The sequence below is a fragment of the Rhinolophus sinicus genome, chromosome 12, assembly GCF_057876585.1.
Source record: "Rhinolophus sinicus isolate RSI-liver-muscle chromosome 12, RSI-T2T, whole genome shotgun sequence".
Lineage (NCBI taxonomy): Eukaryota > Metazoa > Chordata > Mammalia > Chiroptera > Rhinolophidae > Rhinolophus > Rhinolophus sinicus.
Genome location: NC_142512.1, coordinates 11,532,065 through 11,551,283, shown reverse-complemented (window position 1 = coordinate 11,551,283; position 19,219 = coordinate 11,532,065). Strand labels below are relative to the sequence as shown.

General features: G+C 46.4%; 1 protein-coding gene across 1 annotated transcript; it reads right to left on the bottom strand.

Annotated features, from left to right (window-relative positions):
* Positions 1-1,886: 1,886 nt before the first annotated feature.
* PIRT (phosphoinositide interacting regulator of transient receptor potential channels) lies at positions 1,887-17,314 on the bottom strand. Its single transcript, XM_019755212.3, has 2 exons — positions 17,176-17,314; positions 1,887-5,430 (listed from the first exon to the last, which is right to left on the bottom strand). The coding sequence occupies exon 2, from the start codon at positions 5,286-5,288 to the stop codon at positions 4,863-4,865; it is 426 nt and encodes a 141-aa protein (XP_019610771.1). The 5' UTR covers positions 5,289-5,430; positions 17,176-17,314; the 3' UTR covers positions 1,887-4,862.
* Between the last annotated feature and the right edge of the window lie 1,905 nt (positions 17,315-19,219).

The window sequence follows — 19,219 nt, the reverse complement described above, 5'->3', positions numbered from 1 at the left end:
TGCAGTCCATAAGAGAAGGGAGTACAGTCCCTCTGGAACAGCAGGCCCCCACGGAAGACTTGACGGAGCCTACCGCACAGTGTCAGGGCCTGGTTTGGCAGGCGTGGACCCTAGAGTTGTGTGCAGCCTGCAGACATGGAAACTTCAGACAGGAAACGGCACTATCTGTGGGTGCTAAGAGCACAGGCTCAAGGCTCCAGGTAGGGCAGGAGGCAGGACCTGGAAGGGTGACTACCCGGTTTAGCAGGCCCAAGGATCATCAGTGACTCCTCTCCAGGCTGAAATGAGGCAGGGAGGGTCTTTTGAGAAATGTAGAGCAGAGCAAATGGCCCTCAGCACCTCTCCCTGTAGGAAGGCTTGGCATTCAGCAGCTCCGTGCCCTGGAGAAGTGGTACTGGATCCTGACTGCTGCTCTGGTTCCAAGCACTCCTGTGGGAGGTGACCTTGAACTTTGGAGCAGGTTATGAACTTGGCCTACGATGTGATGTGAAGTCATAATAGCCAGTGTCAGGCAGTTCCAGATTCTCCTGCTAGTCAGCAGGAGAGCCTGGCCTATGGGACAAAGGCTGGATGGACCAAGGCCACCCTGCTCTGACAGTGTCACTTGTGCTGGCGGTCAGAGATCCCCCATTCTTGCCTCTGAGCACTCACATGGCATAAAACCAGGAGTTCAGGGGGTGAGACGGCATGGGCTCTGGAGGCAGCTTTGGGCCTAAATCTTTGATCCATTGCTTATGGGCTCTGAGGCCTGGGACAAGTTATTTACTTTTCTGAGCCATGTTTGTTTCTTTGTAAAATGTACTAAAGGATTAGATGGGGGGTGGGGGTGGAGGGGAGAAAAGCAAAAACTACACGAATGCTGCTAGCGTGGTGCTGGCACATAGGAGTTGTTCAGAATTCTGGGTTCTTTTCTGGCTGCTGGCTCCTTTTGTTCTCTCCCTCGGCTCCTGGCCACTTTCCTATGTGGTGTTTTGGGCCCCTGCTTGGTGTGTCCTCCCTACCTGTCTCCCGACCCCAGTTCCCCTCCTGCTTGTTCCGCCATGCAAGCCAGAACCCACCACAGCCACCCTAGTGACTTCTGCTGCCCCTCAGGCCTTTGGAGAACTGAATGGGGTGTGGCCTCTGGAGCCAGGCCACCTGGTTTTCAATCCCGGCTTGGTGTTATCCTAGTTTGGTGTCCCCGTGCCTCACTCATCTCACCTGTAAAGTGGGGATGATGATGACAATAGTACCCCAGAAAAGGGTTTTTTGAAAGGACTAAGTGAGTTAATGCATGGAGTACTTAGATCAGTCCCTGGCATGTAGTACACACCCAAGGAATGTTCATCATTTTCAGCCTGGGCCCTTCTTCTGCTCTTGAAACACCACTCCAGAATGTCCTTGCCAAATGCCACTTCTCTCTCCTCTTGCTCCCTTCTAACGGCCCTCTCCCAGCATCCCAAGCTCCTGTGGCACCCAGTTGGTGTTGCTCAGAAGCATCACCGTGCTCGGGCAGTTCCCTTGAACATATTTACTCTCAGACACATTTGGGGCTCTGGGTTTTAGTTTTCCAGGGACATCTGACCTCTGAGAGCTGGAGATGGTGACAAAGTGATGGATATGGCGGGCAGGAGGGGTGGGGTGTCATGACAATGCTGCAGAAATGGAAGGAGACATAAAATACTGCTTGCTTATCCAGACCCAGCACCATCCTCTTTCTGTTTCCTCTAAGGACAGAGCAAGTTAGATCAAGCAGAAAGTCAAGGACGTGGTGAGTCTGGTGAGTCTGGTCCCTTGGGTGGGGGAAAGGGGAGGACAGGTTGATGGGGGTGCAGTTTAGAGGAATTAATTAGTGGATACAGTCTTGGAGGTTCTGATGGAACAAAATGAATACACAGCAGACACCATTAAGCAGCGTAAGTAGAATTCAGTGTTAAGTAGAACGTTGAATACAATTCAACATTACAACAATTCCTTGAAGGCCTCAGATTAAATCGAACTCTTGCAAACAGAATAGCTATGGGTAGAATCCCGTTAGCCAAACACATGGATGCCCGTCCTGTCCTCTGACCCACAGGCATGAAAGGAGTCCTGATGGTGATGCTTTTTCCCAGACATGTGGCATCTGACCTGGGCAGCAGCCACAAAACAGACACACCCACACCCCAGGCTTCCATGTGGTGATGGTCTTTCATCATGTTCCCCCTCGCCCCCAGCATGACGCTGGCATGTTCCCAGGCCCACACTCCTATGGGGGATCTCAGTGGGGTTGAATGATGCTTGGAGGTCTTTCTTCAGCGCTCTTTCCTTACTTTTCTTGCTGAGAAACTAGCTTGAGGAGCAGGGAATGTGAGCAAGTACTGCGGCAGACTGTAACTAGAGATGTAGCAAGGCTGGACCAGGAAAAAAGATGAGCTTGGGAGGAAGAAGGAGACCCCAGAGGGAACTGAACTATCACTCCTTCTTGTGCTGTTCTCCTGAGTTCATGGCGACATTGACAGGCTGAACCTGGGATAGCCGCCTGCCTCACCTGGAGCCACTGAGTCCAGAAGAGTGTGAGTCCAGAACACATAGAACCATGGCTGTCTCCAAACTTCCTCCCACTAAGACATAGGCGGTAGCAGCATTCTCCTCCCACAGCAGTGCCCAGACTATAAGCTTGTGGGCAGATGAATTGAGACACAGGATGTGCTGATTCCGACTGAGCTAGCTGGGAGCCCACCCTGTTTGCTCCCATGTAAGAAAACATCAAGGACTGCAGGAGTAATATTACAGGGCCGATATTGAATCTGCCTTCATGTCAGAGAAAGGATATGATCTGCAAGCCTGGTCACTAGAAGCACTGGGACTACAACTCATGACAAAGCACTTGCAACACTCCCAGGATTGATCCTGACCACCTGTGTACAGGGGACAGATGGGCTAAAGGACCCAGCCACACTGGATGAATGAGAGACAAGGCCATTCTGGGTAAAGCTCAAAGGCCACAGGCTACCCCTAACTCTGGCTCCTTAGGTAGGAGGGGCAGGAGGTGTCCCCATGTGACAGGTACCTGCCTCCATGGAATTCCCACAATGCAGAGGGAACAAGGTGAGTTTCTGACTTTGTGTATGGAACCACCATGAAGGATGGAGCTACATGGAGGCCTGTTAGTGAGCAGTTACCATATTGACCAGGAGGCCAGAAGGCTGGGGAGTGAAGGGAGTCAGCTCAAGCCAATGGTGATCACAGTGGAGGACACCTCCCTCTCAGAGCTTGTTATCAAATGCTCTCCACTGGGCCTAGGCCTGGCCTAAGGCAGATGGTGGCTAGCTTTCACATAGCTACCCCTCCTGGTCTGTCACCTAAGGGCCTCTGGCTACTACTACAGGAAGACCCAGGTTCTGGGAGCTGCTTGATAGGCCTTCTGTAAACCCCTTTTCAGTATTTCCCTGTACACCCCAGGAAGCCCTCAATACGCCCCTGGAGAAGCTCCACTGAGGCACTTGGGGAAGCAGGTAAGGAGGCTACAAGAGAGGAGGAAAGGGGACCTTTGGGAGGTTAGGAAAATTGTATATAGTTTCCTAATTTTATCATGTTCCCCTTCACCCTACCCAGCTTTTGCACAGGCAGTTCCTGCTGTCCCAAATGGTTTCTCCTTTCCCCTCTTTGAGAGCTCAACCCTTCCCTTTTTTTTTAAGTTTGGGTGACACAGCAATCTATCTATCCTCTCCCAAGTCTGGGTTAGATGCCCTGTCTGGGTTCCCACACTCATCCACATTTCCCCAGTTAAGTACTCGGCACAGGGTATTCCAATTTCCTGTTGGCTTGGCTGTATCTCTCACTTTGGAAACAAGATGAGAGCAGGGGCCTGGCCCAAAGCCGGGTACTCAATAAATGTTTGCTTGTTTGGTGGGTGGGGTCAGGAAGAGCAGGAGTTGGGATTTTCAAACGTGAATTCCATCTCTGGAAACCTACAGACTATTCAGATGTGGAATTTGAGCTTCTTGGTTTTGATTCTTGGAGGTAAAGGAGAGAACAATCTTACCGAATCCTTCTACAGCTCTCCATCTTGCTGTTCTAGAATCAAGGATACAGGTAAGAGGAACTTAGAGCAACATGCACTTGTCCTTGGCTAGTTGTCAAGTTCAGAGGGAAGAGTAATGAAGGAGCAGGAGTTAGAAGGTCAAGGGGAAACTGTGACACCATCTGGCCCACCCACTGCCTCTGGTGTAAATACTACACAGCAGAGAATTGAACTTCCTTGACTGGCTGACTCCCAAGGCCGTGTCCAGGGCAATGTGACTTCTCAGAAAGTGTCTTTCCTGACCCCTTCACTATTCACTCTTTGGAATGGTCTATTGAAATGCAAGTCAGTATCTTGCCCACAAAGGGAGCTGGGCTGGCAAACCCAGTGGGTCAGAAGTCAGCCCTCCCTACCCCATCTAAAGGACCTCTGTTGGTCAGTTTGGTTCTAGAAGATTGCAAATGTGGACTCCAGCTCAGGCACTCAGATGTGTAAACATGAGGTTCTCCTTGGGGCATAGCCCACCCCAAGGAATTTCCCAACATGCACAGCACTTGGCAGAGAGAGTTAGATGAGTGATGCCTAGATGCATGACAGGGAATGAGAGCCATGAAAGGGGATGGTTGCGGCCAGGATCTAAGGGAAGCATCAGTAATAACAGAGACTAAATGAGATACATCCAGCAATGCACTCCAGCTGCGTGGAGGGTGGAGCCCTGAGCTCTCTCTTTCCCCCAGGTCCAGGAAGAGGGTTTGCCTGGGTCGTTTCTATGGCCAAGCCCACCACCAAGGAGACACGGTGTTGGATGTTGGTCATCAGATCTCCTTTTCCCGGTTGAGGCAGCAGGGTGTTGGGAAGACAAAAGGTGAGGCTGCCATCAGCGATTTAAGAAGAAAGACTTTAGGCTCTGGAAGAACATTGACTTCTGTCTCTGCTTCTGTTTCTTTTTGATGATGGGTACCCACACCAGCCCGCACACCAGCATCATGAGTCCCAGGGAGAGGAAGGCAGGCCCTGTCATCTTCAGGATCTTAATCCTCTCTTTACCCAGTTTCATGATGTAGGCCATGCAGGTGATGGCCACACCGAAGAGGAGGATGGCACTGCCCACGGACATGATGATAATGGGCTTGCGGTAGATTTCCCAGTTACTCTTGGAAGTGGTGGTCCAGACAGACTCACTCCGAGAGCTGATGCACAGGGAGCTGGCCGTCTGGCTGGGCAGCAGGTCCTTGGATTCTGGAGACTTCTCATCGACCTCCTTCTCGTCGACCTCCAGAGCTGCGGGGAGAGCCTCCATCATCACAGCTCCTCGGGACAGGTCACCTGGTACCCACAATAGTTGGAAGCAAGGGTGAAGCCAAAGGAATTCTCACACACCCTTCCTGTTCTCAGCATCCGTCTCCAGCCTGGCTCTCAGTGGAGGGTAATACAGGGTTTTTGTGCTGAAGCCAAAAGGAAAATCAGATGAGATCCACATAAATAAAAAACCACTCAAGCTTGTATGTTTTTTTTTTTTTTCTTATAAGAGATAAATATATCATTCTAGTCAACTGCTTTTAGTATTTAAAACAGGGAACAGTGGTGCCCTGATTTAAACGAAGTGACAGTTTATTGACTGGCATCTTATATTCAGACTCAATCACCTTTTAGCTGTGTGATTTTGAGTGAGTTAATGTCTCTGTGCCTCAGTTTTCTTATCTGTAAAAATGGGCTACTACTACTACTTATAGGGTTTTCAAAAGGGTTAAGGGTTAAAGAGTTAAGACACGTATGCATTGGAACAATGTCTAACATACTTCAAGCACTCTATAAATGGTATCATTTGCTCATTAGAATAGTGATACTCATACATAAACGTGTGTGTGTGTGTGTGTGTGTGTGTGTGTGTGTGTGTGTGTGTAGTGTCTCTTATGTGCCAGGCACTACACTAAGCATTTCCTTCATCAAATTGAAACCTCACAATATCTCTGTGAATTAAGCACTAGTCCTGTTTTACAGATGAGACAGCTAAGGCTCAGAGAGGTGAAGCAATTTACCACAAGGAACTGCCAGAGGTTGCATTTGAACCCTGTCTGCTCTTCTTTTAAAACACCAGGCTACATATAGGCTGGAGAACATCTTTGAGTGCAGCCTGGGATGTTTTGTACTTTGTTAGCACAGGTCAATGACACTTCAGGTTCAGGGTGTGACCGTCTAAGATCTAAATGCCCCCTTTCCCCACCCCCCACGTGAAGTAGATCCAGTTCTTAGGCCTTGAGGCTATGGGATCGAGCCCAACAGCCTATTGCACTTTCTCATCAGAGTCTTTCTGTGTACATCTCAGTCACCAGAGCTCTCTCATCCCCTGGTCCCTATACAGGGGAGACAGATGGTTGTCACCTGTGCAGAGCAATTTCAGAGCTGCTGGGAGGCACCACTCACCTGTCAAATACTCCATCAGAGCCATGCTGGCTTAAATGCCTTTAAGGTGGGATTAATACCTTTCATTCCAGAATCAGAAATGTGGGTTCAAGTGCGAATGCCTATATATTTGTAATACGGCAATAAGAGATGAATGACTGATTTTAGATACTCTCATGATATTAGATATTTTCTGTATGTGGGAGGAAGGGGAGGTGGTGAGAGCCCAGGTAACTTCCCTGGAGGTTGTCACCAAGTCGTGACCCTGACTCATCTTTGAGTTATCTCCAAAGGGTCTAGGAGCGCGCTCTGTGACCTAGAGATTCCGTATAGCTTTAATTGAATGAGGAAGTGAATGAATAACTTTTTCTGCTGTCTCTCTCCCACTTCACCCTGCCCTCTTTCCTCCTTTCCCTCCCTCCCTCCTCCTTTCCTTCCGCTGGTCACTAACAACAAATCCAGCCTCTTTACAACACTGCTTATATAAACTCTGTTCTTCCTAGTGGGAGCCTGGTTCCTCCCCTGTGTAACCTCAGGTGGTCACTGCTCTACAGGGCCATGCTGGCCACTCTCTCCTCCTGTATCCTGAACCCACAAACTCTCTCACTTTCCTCTCCAGGCCCCTGCCTGCCTGGGATGGCTTTTCTCAAACCGCGCTCTCTCAAGCTTCTGTTCTTTCTCCCTCCTCTGATTAACAGACTTTGGTCCTTGGCTTCCCCTCCTTTCCCTCCTCCAGGTTTCTCAGGTTCTTCTGACCCCTTCTTTCATGTTTTCTGCCAGGCTACCTCAGATCCCATTCAAGTTAGCATTTACTAATATCCCTCTTGTGAGTGGGACGGGAGAGATTCCTTTCCACAGCAAAAAGTTCCCTGGGGAAGAAGTAGGTGATTCTTCCCAGTCACAGTGGATCCCCGCTTACCCACCCCAAAATAGGGTGAAAGCCAGACCCAATTATGGAGGGGGTGGTACAGCTTTGGAAACCATGGTGCCAGCCCTGGGTGAAAGAGAGCTTGGGATAAAGGAGATGGTGTCTGGAGCTGGTGGCTCCCAAACCCCAACCTTCTAAAACTCGCTGTTTCTTTTTTGCCAAGGCACTTCCACATGTCAGAGGGTCCTTTAGTGAATGGTTTCTATCTCAAGACTTCCTACAACTGTTAATTTCAAACTAACCCCCTCAGTCCCCATGCCCCTCCATATATCTCAGGCCTGAACCACTGGTCTCGTGTTCCCACCCTCTCCGAAGCACAATGCTGCCACTTTCTAGAATACCAGTTACAGAGGGGAAGGAATGCCAGTTCCTTCCCCTTTGACAGGGAGGAAATCACAATCGTAATATTGCCATGCTTTCAGAATAGAGATATTCACATTCATATCCAGCATCTAGAGAGAGGCCATTAGGATATCTGCTTCTAAAGACTGAAAAATCCGGTAGATGTGCTTTGTAAGGACAGGCACCAGGTGTTCACTTCCCTTTCCGTCCAGCAGTGTATTTGCATAAGCTAAGCAGTGATTTTAAAGTGACCTTTTCCCTTGTGGGCTGGGGACAAGGGAGGGATCATAATGAATGTTATGCAATCCTAGCCGGCAAGTTTCTGTTATTATTGAAATCTGGTTTCTTAGGTAGACGTTCTGACATCTTCCCTAGGATATTCTCCCAGGGTAGCCATTTCCACCACTTTGTGATGAAGACCCAGGCCAGAAGGGTTTGTGGCCCTCAGATGCGGCAGATGTTTTGATGGAGAAGTAGGAACGCAGTGGTTCTCAGTAATGCCAGAGCTGGATGGGGAAGAACCTCCTGCCGGGAGAGCTGCCCTCTGGGTGTGAGGTGGCCAGCCTGTCATGAGCAGGAAGTGTGCAACTGGAGGCGGGCCACTGCCAGGGATAATGGATTCCTGGACTCAGGGAGAGGGACGTGGGACTAACTGGGCCTTGCTGGAAGCATCTCACACATGCTCTCTGGCCCTGAGAGGATGTCATTCATTTATTCCCATTTTCAAGGGCAAAGAGTGGGGCCCAGGGAGATTTAGGAGGATGACTAAAGCACCCCGACTTTTCATGCAGCTGTGCTGGGATTCAGGCCTAGGTCTCCGGGCTCAAAGCTCCTTGCACTAAACCACACCAGTCCAGATGAGTCCTGCGGGTCTTTCAACTATGAGAATGTCTGGGTTTTTCACTTTGGGGCTTCGTTCTGCAGCAAACTAACCTCTTAATGAGTGCGCCATTATGTAGATACGTAATTGTATTGTGACTCACTATACAATAGAGAAATAAGAACACTGTTGTAAGTTTTTCATAATGTGACATTTATTTAAAGGACTGTTTTTACTCTGGGATTATGGCCTTCCTTCCTTGTTTGGCATTGGAATACTCTTCATTTTAGGAAACGACTGTGATGGAAGACGATCAATAGTGTTGTTAGTATCTGTTCTTGCCAAGACCAAAGGTTGGCTGTCTTTGGTAGATGTCTGTCTGTCTTCTATCTATCTATCTATCTATCTATCTATCTATCTATCTATCTATCTATCTATCTATCTATCTATCATCTATCTATCTATCTATCTATCTATCTATCTATCTATCTATCTATCTATCTATCATCTATCTACCTATTTATCTATCTATCATCTAAAATCTAAATTGTAATGGGCCATGAAGTTCCAAAGAATGGTAACCTTTAATTTAATTGATTTACTTAGGAACGGGGGTGGGTCCTTGGGATAGTGAATGGCCAGGCAGGGTCAGGCCGTGGAATGAACACCTACTGGAAAGAATCACTCTTTCACAGTTCCAGGAAGTCAGTAAACTTACTTGCAGTGTCTGCATGTGACAGAAAGATCCAGGTCTTGGACATCAGAGGGACTGCTGTTTGAACCCAGTTTGCCTTCTCTAAGCTCTTGACCTTGAGTAGATTACTTAACCACCCCTCCCTCCCCTCCCTGCCCCATGAGACTTACTAGCTCCATTCGGATAATAGAATATCTGCTCACAGGGTTGTGGTGACCATCAAATTTCACAAAACACTACTGCATGTGTGACACATTACAGGTGTTCAAGAAATGGCCCTGGTTGCTATAATAATTTTTTTTTTTTGGGTCCCATTTTGTCATCTGCAGAATGAAGAAGTTGGATTAAAATGGCTTCTAAAGCTATTTTAGATAGGTCCATAGGTGGTAAATCAAACTTGAATTCTGAGAATCCAGGCTTCCTGAAAATCACCAACTCAGGGGCAGTATGAGTTTTATAACATTTTATTGAAGTCCTAAAAGATTCTATTCTTTTTTCAATACCAGGGTTTCTCAACAGTGGCACTACTGGCGTTTTGGGCCTGATAACTCTTTGTTATAGGGGGCTGCCCTGTGCATTGGAGGATATTTAGTAACATTCCTGGCCTCTATCCACTAGATACCAGTTGCATTTTCCACTTTCTATTCACGATAATAAAAAATATCTCCAGACACTGACAAATGTCCCCTGGGGGGGCAAAATCAATCTGGTAGAGAACCACACTGTCTGTTGGCCTTTCCCTCCCTCCTAAGTTGCAAACTGCCCCAGGGCCAAGGCTGAGTTTACTCACCCTCCGCCCCACAACAGTGTCCCACAGTTCACCACCTGGCACTCAGCAAGTGATCAAAGGATTTGGTCCCGGTGCCACAGCTCTCTGAGGGACCTGGAAACACCTGGGGAGCTGGTCCAGTGAGAAGAACCACACTTTCAGGTTTGGGTTAAGTTTCTGGGGGGTTGATTTGAATGTCTCAGAATGTTTGTTTCTCACCCCTTGCAGTGGGTTGAATTGTCTACCCAGTACCTCCGAATGTGACCTTATTTGGAATAAGGGTCTTTGCAGATATAATTAAGGTAAGGATCTCCAGGTGACAGACAGTGGGCCTCTTGGACTAACTAAGCACAGATTTGAATGTTGGCTCAGGGCAGCAATTTGAGAAGGAGTATAGGTCATTCTCACCTAGTCACCACATTTGGAGCGTCAGAAGGCAGCTTTAGTGAGTGGAACTTATTTCTAGCATACAATTAGGAATGGGCAGGCTGCAGGTTGGCACCCTGGTCTGGGACTATGCAGCAATGAGAAGGAAAGAATGACAACCCCACACATGAAAACATTCATGAATCTTCAAACAGGATGTTGACCAAGAGAAGTCAGACATACTTCTATTTACATAAAATTTTATTTACATAAAATTCAAAAACCTATAAGATGATGCTATTAGAGGTTAGGATAATGGTTACCTCTGGTGGGTGGGGGTAGTGTCTGAAAGCAGGAGACTTTTGGGGTGCTGGTAATGTTCTGACTCTTGATCTGGCTGCAGATGGTGACATGGGTGTGTACTATTTGAGCTGTAGACTTATCACTCTTGATATGATATGACTACTTTCCTGTGCGTATGTTAAAGATCAATAAAATGTTTAAACAAAGATGATTAAAAGATATAACTAAATGCAATATGTTCCTTTCTTTGGATTCTGACTAGAACAAACCAATTGTACAAAGACATTCTGGGATACTTTTAGGGAACTTTGAATATGGATTGGGTATTAGGTGACATTAAGGATTTAAAATTTGTATTCAGCGTAATAATGATATTGTGGACACATAAGAAAACATCTTTATAGATACTGAGATGCATCGTGAAATGACACACAGGGATGAAATATTGTGATGCCGTGCTCACATGAAAACATCAGACTTTAAATCAAATATGACAAAATAAAAATTATTAAATCTAGATGATGGATGTATGGAAGTTCATTATATTACTATCTCTACGTTTATGTATGTTTGCAAATGTTTATAATAAATGAGAGGCTGAATACACAAATGGACAATGACCTAACCAGATATAAAAATAAAACTCTGACCCACAATCTGCAGCAACCAGCCCAGGAAACCAACCCCTTCTCTATAGTTACCAGAGCAGGAAGCCAGGCTATTATGTAAGTCAGACTTGTAGGAAGTCTGACTGTTATCTCTAGCAACCAGCCCAGCCAGCCAAACAATTACCAAGGGCAATTGATTTTTGACAAATGCACCAAAGTAATTCAACGAAAAAGGAAAGTCATTTCAACATGTGGTGCTATAACAAATAGATATTCACATGGGAAAAAAAAAAAAAGAGACTTGACCCCTCCTCATACCATCAACAAATATTAATTCAAGATAATCATGGATGTAACTTGAATATAAATGCTAAAACTATAAAGCTTTTAGAAGAAAATATAGGAGAGCATCTTGTGACTTAGAGGCAGGCAAAATTTCTTAGGACAGAGAAGGCAATAACCAAAACATTTAAAAAATCAATAAGTTAGATTTCATCATAATGGAAAACTTATGCTTATTAAAAACTAAGAAGAAAATGAGTAGGCAAGTTATGCACTGCGAGAAAAATTTTGCAAAATGTTTATTTGTCAAAGGATTTGTATCTGGAATATATAAGGACGACTACATTTGATTCATGAAAACACAAATAGCCCAATTTCAACAATGGGTAAAAGATTTGGAAAGACTTGTTTCAAAGGAAGACAAATAAATGAACAAGAAACCCACGAAAAAGTGTTTGACACTGATATTCAACAGAAAGATGCAAATTAAAACTACAATGAGATGCAGCCACACATTCACTAGAATGGTTAAAATTGTAAAATCTCACAATACCAGATGTTGGTGAGATATGGAACAACCAGAGCTCTCAAATACTTTCATGGAGTTTGCTCCAACTTTATTCTTTAAGACAGTTTACTATTCCTGACTCTTTGTATTTTCATACCCATTTCAGAAACCACTTCAGTCTCTGTACCCCCCAAAGTCTCAAAAGTTTGATTGATATTTCATGGAATCTATGTCAATTTGGGGAGAATTTACATCTGTGTAAGGTTGAGTCACCCAATCCATGAACATTATACTGTATCTCATTTATGTAGGTTTTATTTCTCTCAATATTTTATAGTTTTCTATAGTTTTATATCAAGTCCTTCAAAATCTTTCACATGATTTATTCCTAGGCTTTTGATATGTTATGTTATTATAAATGGCATTGTTATAAATGGCAATTAACTTTTAATTTCCTAATTGTTTGTTACAGGTATACAGAAACACAGTTGATTTTTGTAACTTGATCTTGTATCTAAATTCACTTACTATTTCTAAGAGTTTATCTGTAGATATTTTTCAGATTGTGTACGTGGACAATCCTGTTGTGTGAATAATTTGAAAGTTTTCTTTCTTCGTTTTCAATCTTTATGCGTTTCATTTCCTTTTCTTGTGTCATTGCCCTAGCTAGAACCTCCAGTACAAAGCCGAATAGAATTGGTAATGGCAAGTATTGTCTCATTCTTAATCTCAGGGGGATCATTAAATGTGAGGTTGGCTGTAGGTTTTAATACAGATAATCTTTATCAGACCAAAAAAAAAAAAAAAATACTTTCATGGGAATATACAATGGCATAGTCACTTTGGAAAAAGGTTTGATAGATTCTTACAAAGTTAAGCATACACCTACCCTTTAATTCAGCAGTGCCACTCTTGGATATATATATTTTTTTGTCTAAGAGAAATGAAAGCCTACATCCTCGAAAGGCTTGTTTAAGAATATTCATAATAGCCCAAACCAGAAAACAACCCAAATGTCCATGAGCAGAAGGAAAGATAAACAGCACAAGAGAATACTACCAAGAAACAAAAAGGAACTAACTTCTGACACACACATTGCATGTATGAGTCTCATAGATACGATGGGTGGAAGATGTCAGACAGAAAAGAGTACGTATATTGTATGTTTCCATTTATACAGCATTCTAGAAACTTCTAAGAAGTAATCTAAGATGACAAAACTCAAAACAGTGGTTGTAAGTGTGAGGAGGAACTCACTGGGATTTTCTGGGATGGATGAAGATGGTCTGTGTCATGGCATCGATGTGGGATACATGGGGGATCCATTTGTCAATACAGTGCAGTAAAATTTGTACATTTCCATGTGTGTAAATTAAACCCTAGGAAAAGTCAATAATAGGGTGGGTGAGGGTGGCGAGCAGGTAGAAGCATGGCTAAACCTAGAATAGCAGAATGTTGATACTGGTTGAAGTCAAAGATGAAACATGGGGATCCAGGTAGAGGTAGGGGCAGGAAACAATTTACCTCAGAACAAGAAAAGTAAGGGTGTGAGTAGGGACAGAGTGACCCCAGAATAGGGTAGAGACATTAGAGGGAGATCTACGAGGTGAGGAGTCACCTGGCTCTTGTGGGAAAGACCGTGTAACTGATTCTGAGGAGAGGAGATCCTGAAAGGAGGAGAAAGTGCTTCTTGGAGAAATTGGGAATCGGGGCCAGGAGATGGAGATGGAGAGAGGGAGAGAGGGAGGAAGGAGAGGCAAGAATAAGAAGAATTTCACCTTTTCCAAGTTGTCTCTGGAAAGATACCATTCCTTGAAGGGAAACACAGGCTTTCAGGGAGCCAGGGGGGTCCTGGGCAGAGCAAAGACGGGTTTGGTTGGGGAAGGAACACATCCAAAGGGAGGGACCCTTGGGACTGTCTCTTAATCTTGTTAGCACTGGCCTACTACTCTACCAGGTATTTGTGATTGCCCACTTCATTGGAAACACTGCCTACATATCGTTTCAATGTCTGACTGTTGGCCTTGTATCCCCCAAGTTGCTAATCAGCCCTCCACTGACAGCACTCCCCAACACTGCAACAAACGCTTTCAAGCAACTCCCGTGTGCCATCCTCCACTAGACACCGAGTTATAGATGACTCAGACAACGTCCCTCTCCACAGAGGAGCGCGACACATGCACACTTCCTTGCTTAGTGGCATCTCTGAGAAATGAGGTGAAGAGATGTCTCAAATAAAGGGGAGAGAACTGGCAGGGAAATTTTGGCTTTTTTTCACACACTCATATGTATTCATCCCTTAACATAGGGTTTGGTGGTGTGTGTGGAGTCTGCAAGCTGGTGAGCCACAAGGAGTGTCCGAGATAATAAGGACCAAATACTTTTCTCTCCATCGATTCTTGAGTATCTGAAATGCATCACTTAAAGGGAATGGCAGTTGAAAGTGAAGGAAGTGAATTATTGCCCAGGAGGTGAACAGATATGTGTCTCTACTCACAGGACCAGGAGCTCATAATTCCCTCCCAGGTTCCTTGAGGGGCTGGGTTGGGCTTGAACTTCCTGTGCTCTCAAACAAGTAGCTCAGCACTTTGCTGAGGATACGGATTCAGCAATAAAAAGGGAATTCAATAAATAGGGAAGCTATGGCAAGAGGAGTTCTGACTGGACCTGTCACATCACCTTTCCTGTTCCTTCCCACCAAATTGTTGTCAACAATACCCTTTGTTCTTGGTGTGAGGGTGGTGGGATGGGACAGCTAACAAGGGGGCAGGAGAGGCAGTTGTGAGGAGCCAGGCAGGACCACTGACCAGTCCCTCCTCCTGCCCTCCTTGGCCTCCTGCCTTCTGGCTGACATTCTTCAAGTCTTGAAGGCACCCAAGCAGCTTCACCAAAGCAGAAGTGTGTGTTGGGAAGGCTCAACACTTCATAGAACAACCTAACTGCCATGGACCGGACTCTTACCATATGCTGGGAACCATGCTGCCTGCTTTTTCTGCATCGCCTTGTCTAATCTTACAGACCAGGTGCCAAGGAAGAGATGAGTAGTACCCCGTTTTGCAGGTGAGGAAACTGAGGATCAGAGTGGTTCAGTGACTAGCCCAAAGTGACTCAGCAGGTGAGTAGCCAGCCAGGATCTGAAGGGGAGTTTTGGAGTCTGTCTACTCCAGTCTATCCTGCTCCCCTTTGGGACAGTTCTGATTTTCTTTTCAAACTGAGGAAACAGTGAGTAGAGAGGACACTTGAAAGGGGGCAGTGAACAGAACTGCGGTGGTGACTGCCTTGGGGAGGAGTTTGGCTTAGAACTGCTGGGTGGAGCTGCAGGGTAGTGCGGCTGAAGCTGGGGGCCCCGGAACCAGCACCAATAGAGCAGAAAAGGCCTGTGACAGAGTGGCCACAAGTCACCACCACCATCATCCAGCGGAGCCCAAAACGCCTGGTACGTGCAGCCTTCTTCATGTGGAGCATCTCTTTTAATCCTCATAGCTCTAAGAGGGTGGTACTCTTACTATCATCCCCATTTTACAGATAAGGAAACTGAGGCTCAAAGCTGCTGGACCCCAAATCCTGGCCTTTTATGTACCGTACCTACCACACTTTCTCAAGAATGGACCCCTGCCTTTTTCTCTCTCTTTTCCTTCATTATCCTTTTTCCTAGTGTCCCACCACCTCTCTACTGACACATCTTTCCCTCAGCTCTCATTCCCCACCCCTTCCCTGCCCCATCCTCCCTTGATGTGACGAAACAACATCAGTATGGATAAGTTGCCAGATTTAGCCAATCAAATGACAAAATGCCCAGTTAAATTTGCATTTCAGATAAATAATGAATGTTTTTTTCATATAAGAATGTTCCAAATACTGCATGGGACATACTTATATTAAAAACATATCTGTTGTTTATGAGAAATTTGAATTTAACTGGCATCCTTGTATTGTATCTCGCAACCCTGATATAACAAGAGGCCCTGCTGTGCTTGGGCCTGGCGTTATCTACCCCTTCCCAAGCTTCTCCTCCCCAGTAGGAGCTGGACTATTCTGGGAATTGCAAGGACCAAAAGCAGAGGAGAGAGAGGGCACACACTGCCTCAAAGTGAGAAGGCTGGGCCCTAGAGAGCCAGGTCAGCTGGTGGGAGAAGAGGGGAGGGCAGGTCGCAAAATGCAAGTGGCAGAAATAAGATGATTTATTCCTGAGAAAGACCCAGGGTGGTTTTTTAAAAAAAAAATTCCTGAGATGTGGAGGGTCTTGCTGTTTCCTCAGTGGAGTCTCCGCGTGCCTCACCCAGCTGTCAATGCTAGTCACTGCCCTCCCCTCAACAGGACATCCAGTTGGTGACCGCTACCCTCTGATAAGGTCAGTGAGGCCCAGTGCCTGAGCTGATAAAGTAGAAGCCAGAGTGTTTCTGAATACGCTGCTGCTGTCACCATGGCACAGCCACCATCTGTCACCTGCTCACAGAGCTTCTAGGAAAGGAATTTCTCGAAAGGTCATACTCAACCTAGACAGTGCCACTTACCTCCTACTTTATGCCACACAGCCGGCGCCCAGGTTCTGCCGGCTCAGGTGACAGTCTGCCTTTACCCGGATGTATGGTACATGTTGGCCGTACATATTCTTAACATGTTTATGTGTGCCTGCCTTGTGTCTCCTTTCTAAGATGAAGACTGCCCCAGTCGGTGTGTACCTGGTCTTCCCAGCACCTGCTCTGGGCGCCTGTCACACCTGAAGCAGGGAAGGATGGGCAGACACTGAGGTCTGATATGGGACTTTCGGGAGGAAGGCCTGGGTCTGAGGACCCGCCCATGCACTCTGGCATCCCAGCGTGGCTTGCACTTTGCTGTCTGGCTATTTTGCTCCTGCCTCTGCCCAGGTTTGGGCGTGTGGTCCTTGCCCTGCCCTTCCCCGCAATGGCTGCCAAGGGTGAAGGCTGGATGCTACACACACAGCTTCCCCTCTCACCGGGGGTTCTTACTGGGCAGCCCTCTCCTGCCTGCTGCCAGCTGGTTACCCCCTCCCAAGGCACGGGCCCCTCTCCTTTCCCTGTCATTCACGTTTGCTTTTCAACTCCAGTTCAAAGACTCAACACATTCTAAAGCAAAGTTAAAACCAGCTCATTCCTCCAGGGAAATGGAAGGAAGGGCAGAGGGGACGGATCCCCTCCTTACTTACTGTCCCGATGTCCTGGGGGAGGATGAGGGATCTGGGAATCACACACAGCTTGCAGTGAGTTTCTGTTCAAGTTCTTCATCCCAGTCAGAGCAAGCCTCCCTGGCCCCATCCAGGAGCCAGGAGCCGGTGTGCAGTGAATCCCAGCCACTGAGCAGGCTGCAGCCGGGATGAGCTCACCAGGATATGGGGTAATGGGTTAACCCTTTGCAGGCTGCTGGCACAGGCACTCGTAATGTGGCTTTATCTCAGCTCTGCTCAGCCAGTAGTAGATGAATCTTGTGAAAAATTAATGAAGCTTCTCTGCAGTCTGTCTTAAAGTTTGGGAGGAATGTGCATTAGGTTGGTGCATGGGCAGGACTGCTTTTCCTGACCCAGGCTCAGAAAGCAAGAGACCCAGAGTTTCTGGGTTGGTGGAGTGTGTGATGGTGATGGGTTACCAAAGGGTGGATTATTCAGAGGCTATGCTAGCTCTGTCCAGTGCAGACCTGGGCGCTCTGTTTGTTCTGGATATTGGAGAGGGCATGTGTAGATTTATTTAACATCCTCAGTTCCAAGATGGCAACCTCTGGGAACTTCCTGGAATGCCTACAGGTGGGCACCGTATGTGACAAAATGCCAGCAGAAGGTAAGATGAGCACACAAGGTGCCACCCCACCCAGGCCCATATATCTCTGAACTGAAGGGAAAGCACTATGTTCATACTTGCTTCTCCCATCTTTCCTGATTATACCCCATGGCTTTTCATATTATGGTGATAAGAACAGAATAATGGAAATCACTGCACTGGTGGGGAAGGGGTTTCCATCTCTATAAACGGTTATCAAATTATGCTTGTGGAAGCTGGGTGTGTGGTGTTGAGTTGCCCATTCTCCAGATGCTGAGGGGGACCCTGAAGCCAACAAAATGACCCAAGATCTGGAAAGCCACCCTGGGCCTGCCTTTCTCCACGCTCACCGGTTGTTAGCACGGGGTGAGGGAGGTCCTGGCTGCTGGGCACAGTACCCTGCGGGCTCCCTCTGTGGTCTACAAGGGAGGCTCTCCCAGGAGTGATTGGGGAAGCAGTAGGCCAAGGAGGGAGTGAGCCTCTTTCATCTCTGGCATCTTGATTTCCATCCCTGTGAAATGAACAGGAAATTTCCAAACTGGGAAGGCTCTGCAGAGCTTACTGTGTGACAAATGGGTAGAGAAGCAGACAGCTAAGACAGCTGCCAGCAGGGGGTCAGGCTGAGTGGCCTGTCCTCTGTGAAATCTGAGCATTCTCTCTCAGGGGACTCTAGTCCCAGGGAACTTGACTGGAAGGCTTTCGGGGATGTTGCTTGCTCTGCTGTAGCTGCCTCCGCCTTCATGCTCAATCTGTTTATTGAATCCAATGGGCTGGCTTGTGAAGGAACCGCAGGGTGACTTATTTTGCAATGCAAATAATCAAATCATTTATTTTTTCCTCTAGTTCAGACTCAGGTGCTCTCCCCACCCTCTGCAGGGCATGGCAGTGTGGTGTCCAAATAGCCATCAGGAAGGCAAACCCTCCTGTAGCACGTCCTCCTTATCAGGCACTAGTCTAACACTTTATATGCACAATACCTCATCATTTATTCCTCCAAATAACCTTAGGAGGTAGGTATGTGAGGTAGATTGCTATCCTTATATTTGGCTTTAAACAAATTAACTTCTCTGAGCTTTAATTTCTTCTTCATTTATTGATAATTGCTAACAATGATCATATCCACTTAATAAATGAAGAGTTTTTATGAGGATTGAACAATAAAAGGCACATACGTATAATACAGTCAGTCCTCTGTGTCCTCAGGCTTTGCATTTGCAAAGTTAGCCAACCATGGATCAAAAAGCTTCCAAAGAAAAGTTATGTGGAGTTAGGCCTACAGTGGCTGCAGGTGGTTACTCTGTACTGAACATGTACAGACTCTTGTTCTTGTCATTATTCCTTAAACAATACAGAATGACAACTATTTACATAGGCTTTCCATTGTACTATATATTATGTAAGTAACCTAGAGATGGTTTACAGTACATGGCAGGATGTGCA

What these genes read in the sequence shown, in the direction of transcription:
- PIRT (XM_019755212.3), bottom strand. Translation starts at nt 5,288, where the DNA reads ATGATGGAGGCTCTCCCCGCAGCTCTGGAGGTCGACGAGAAGGAGGTC.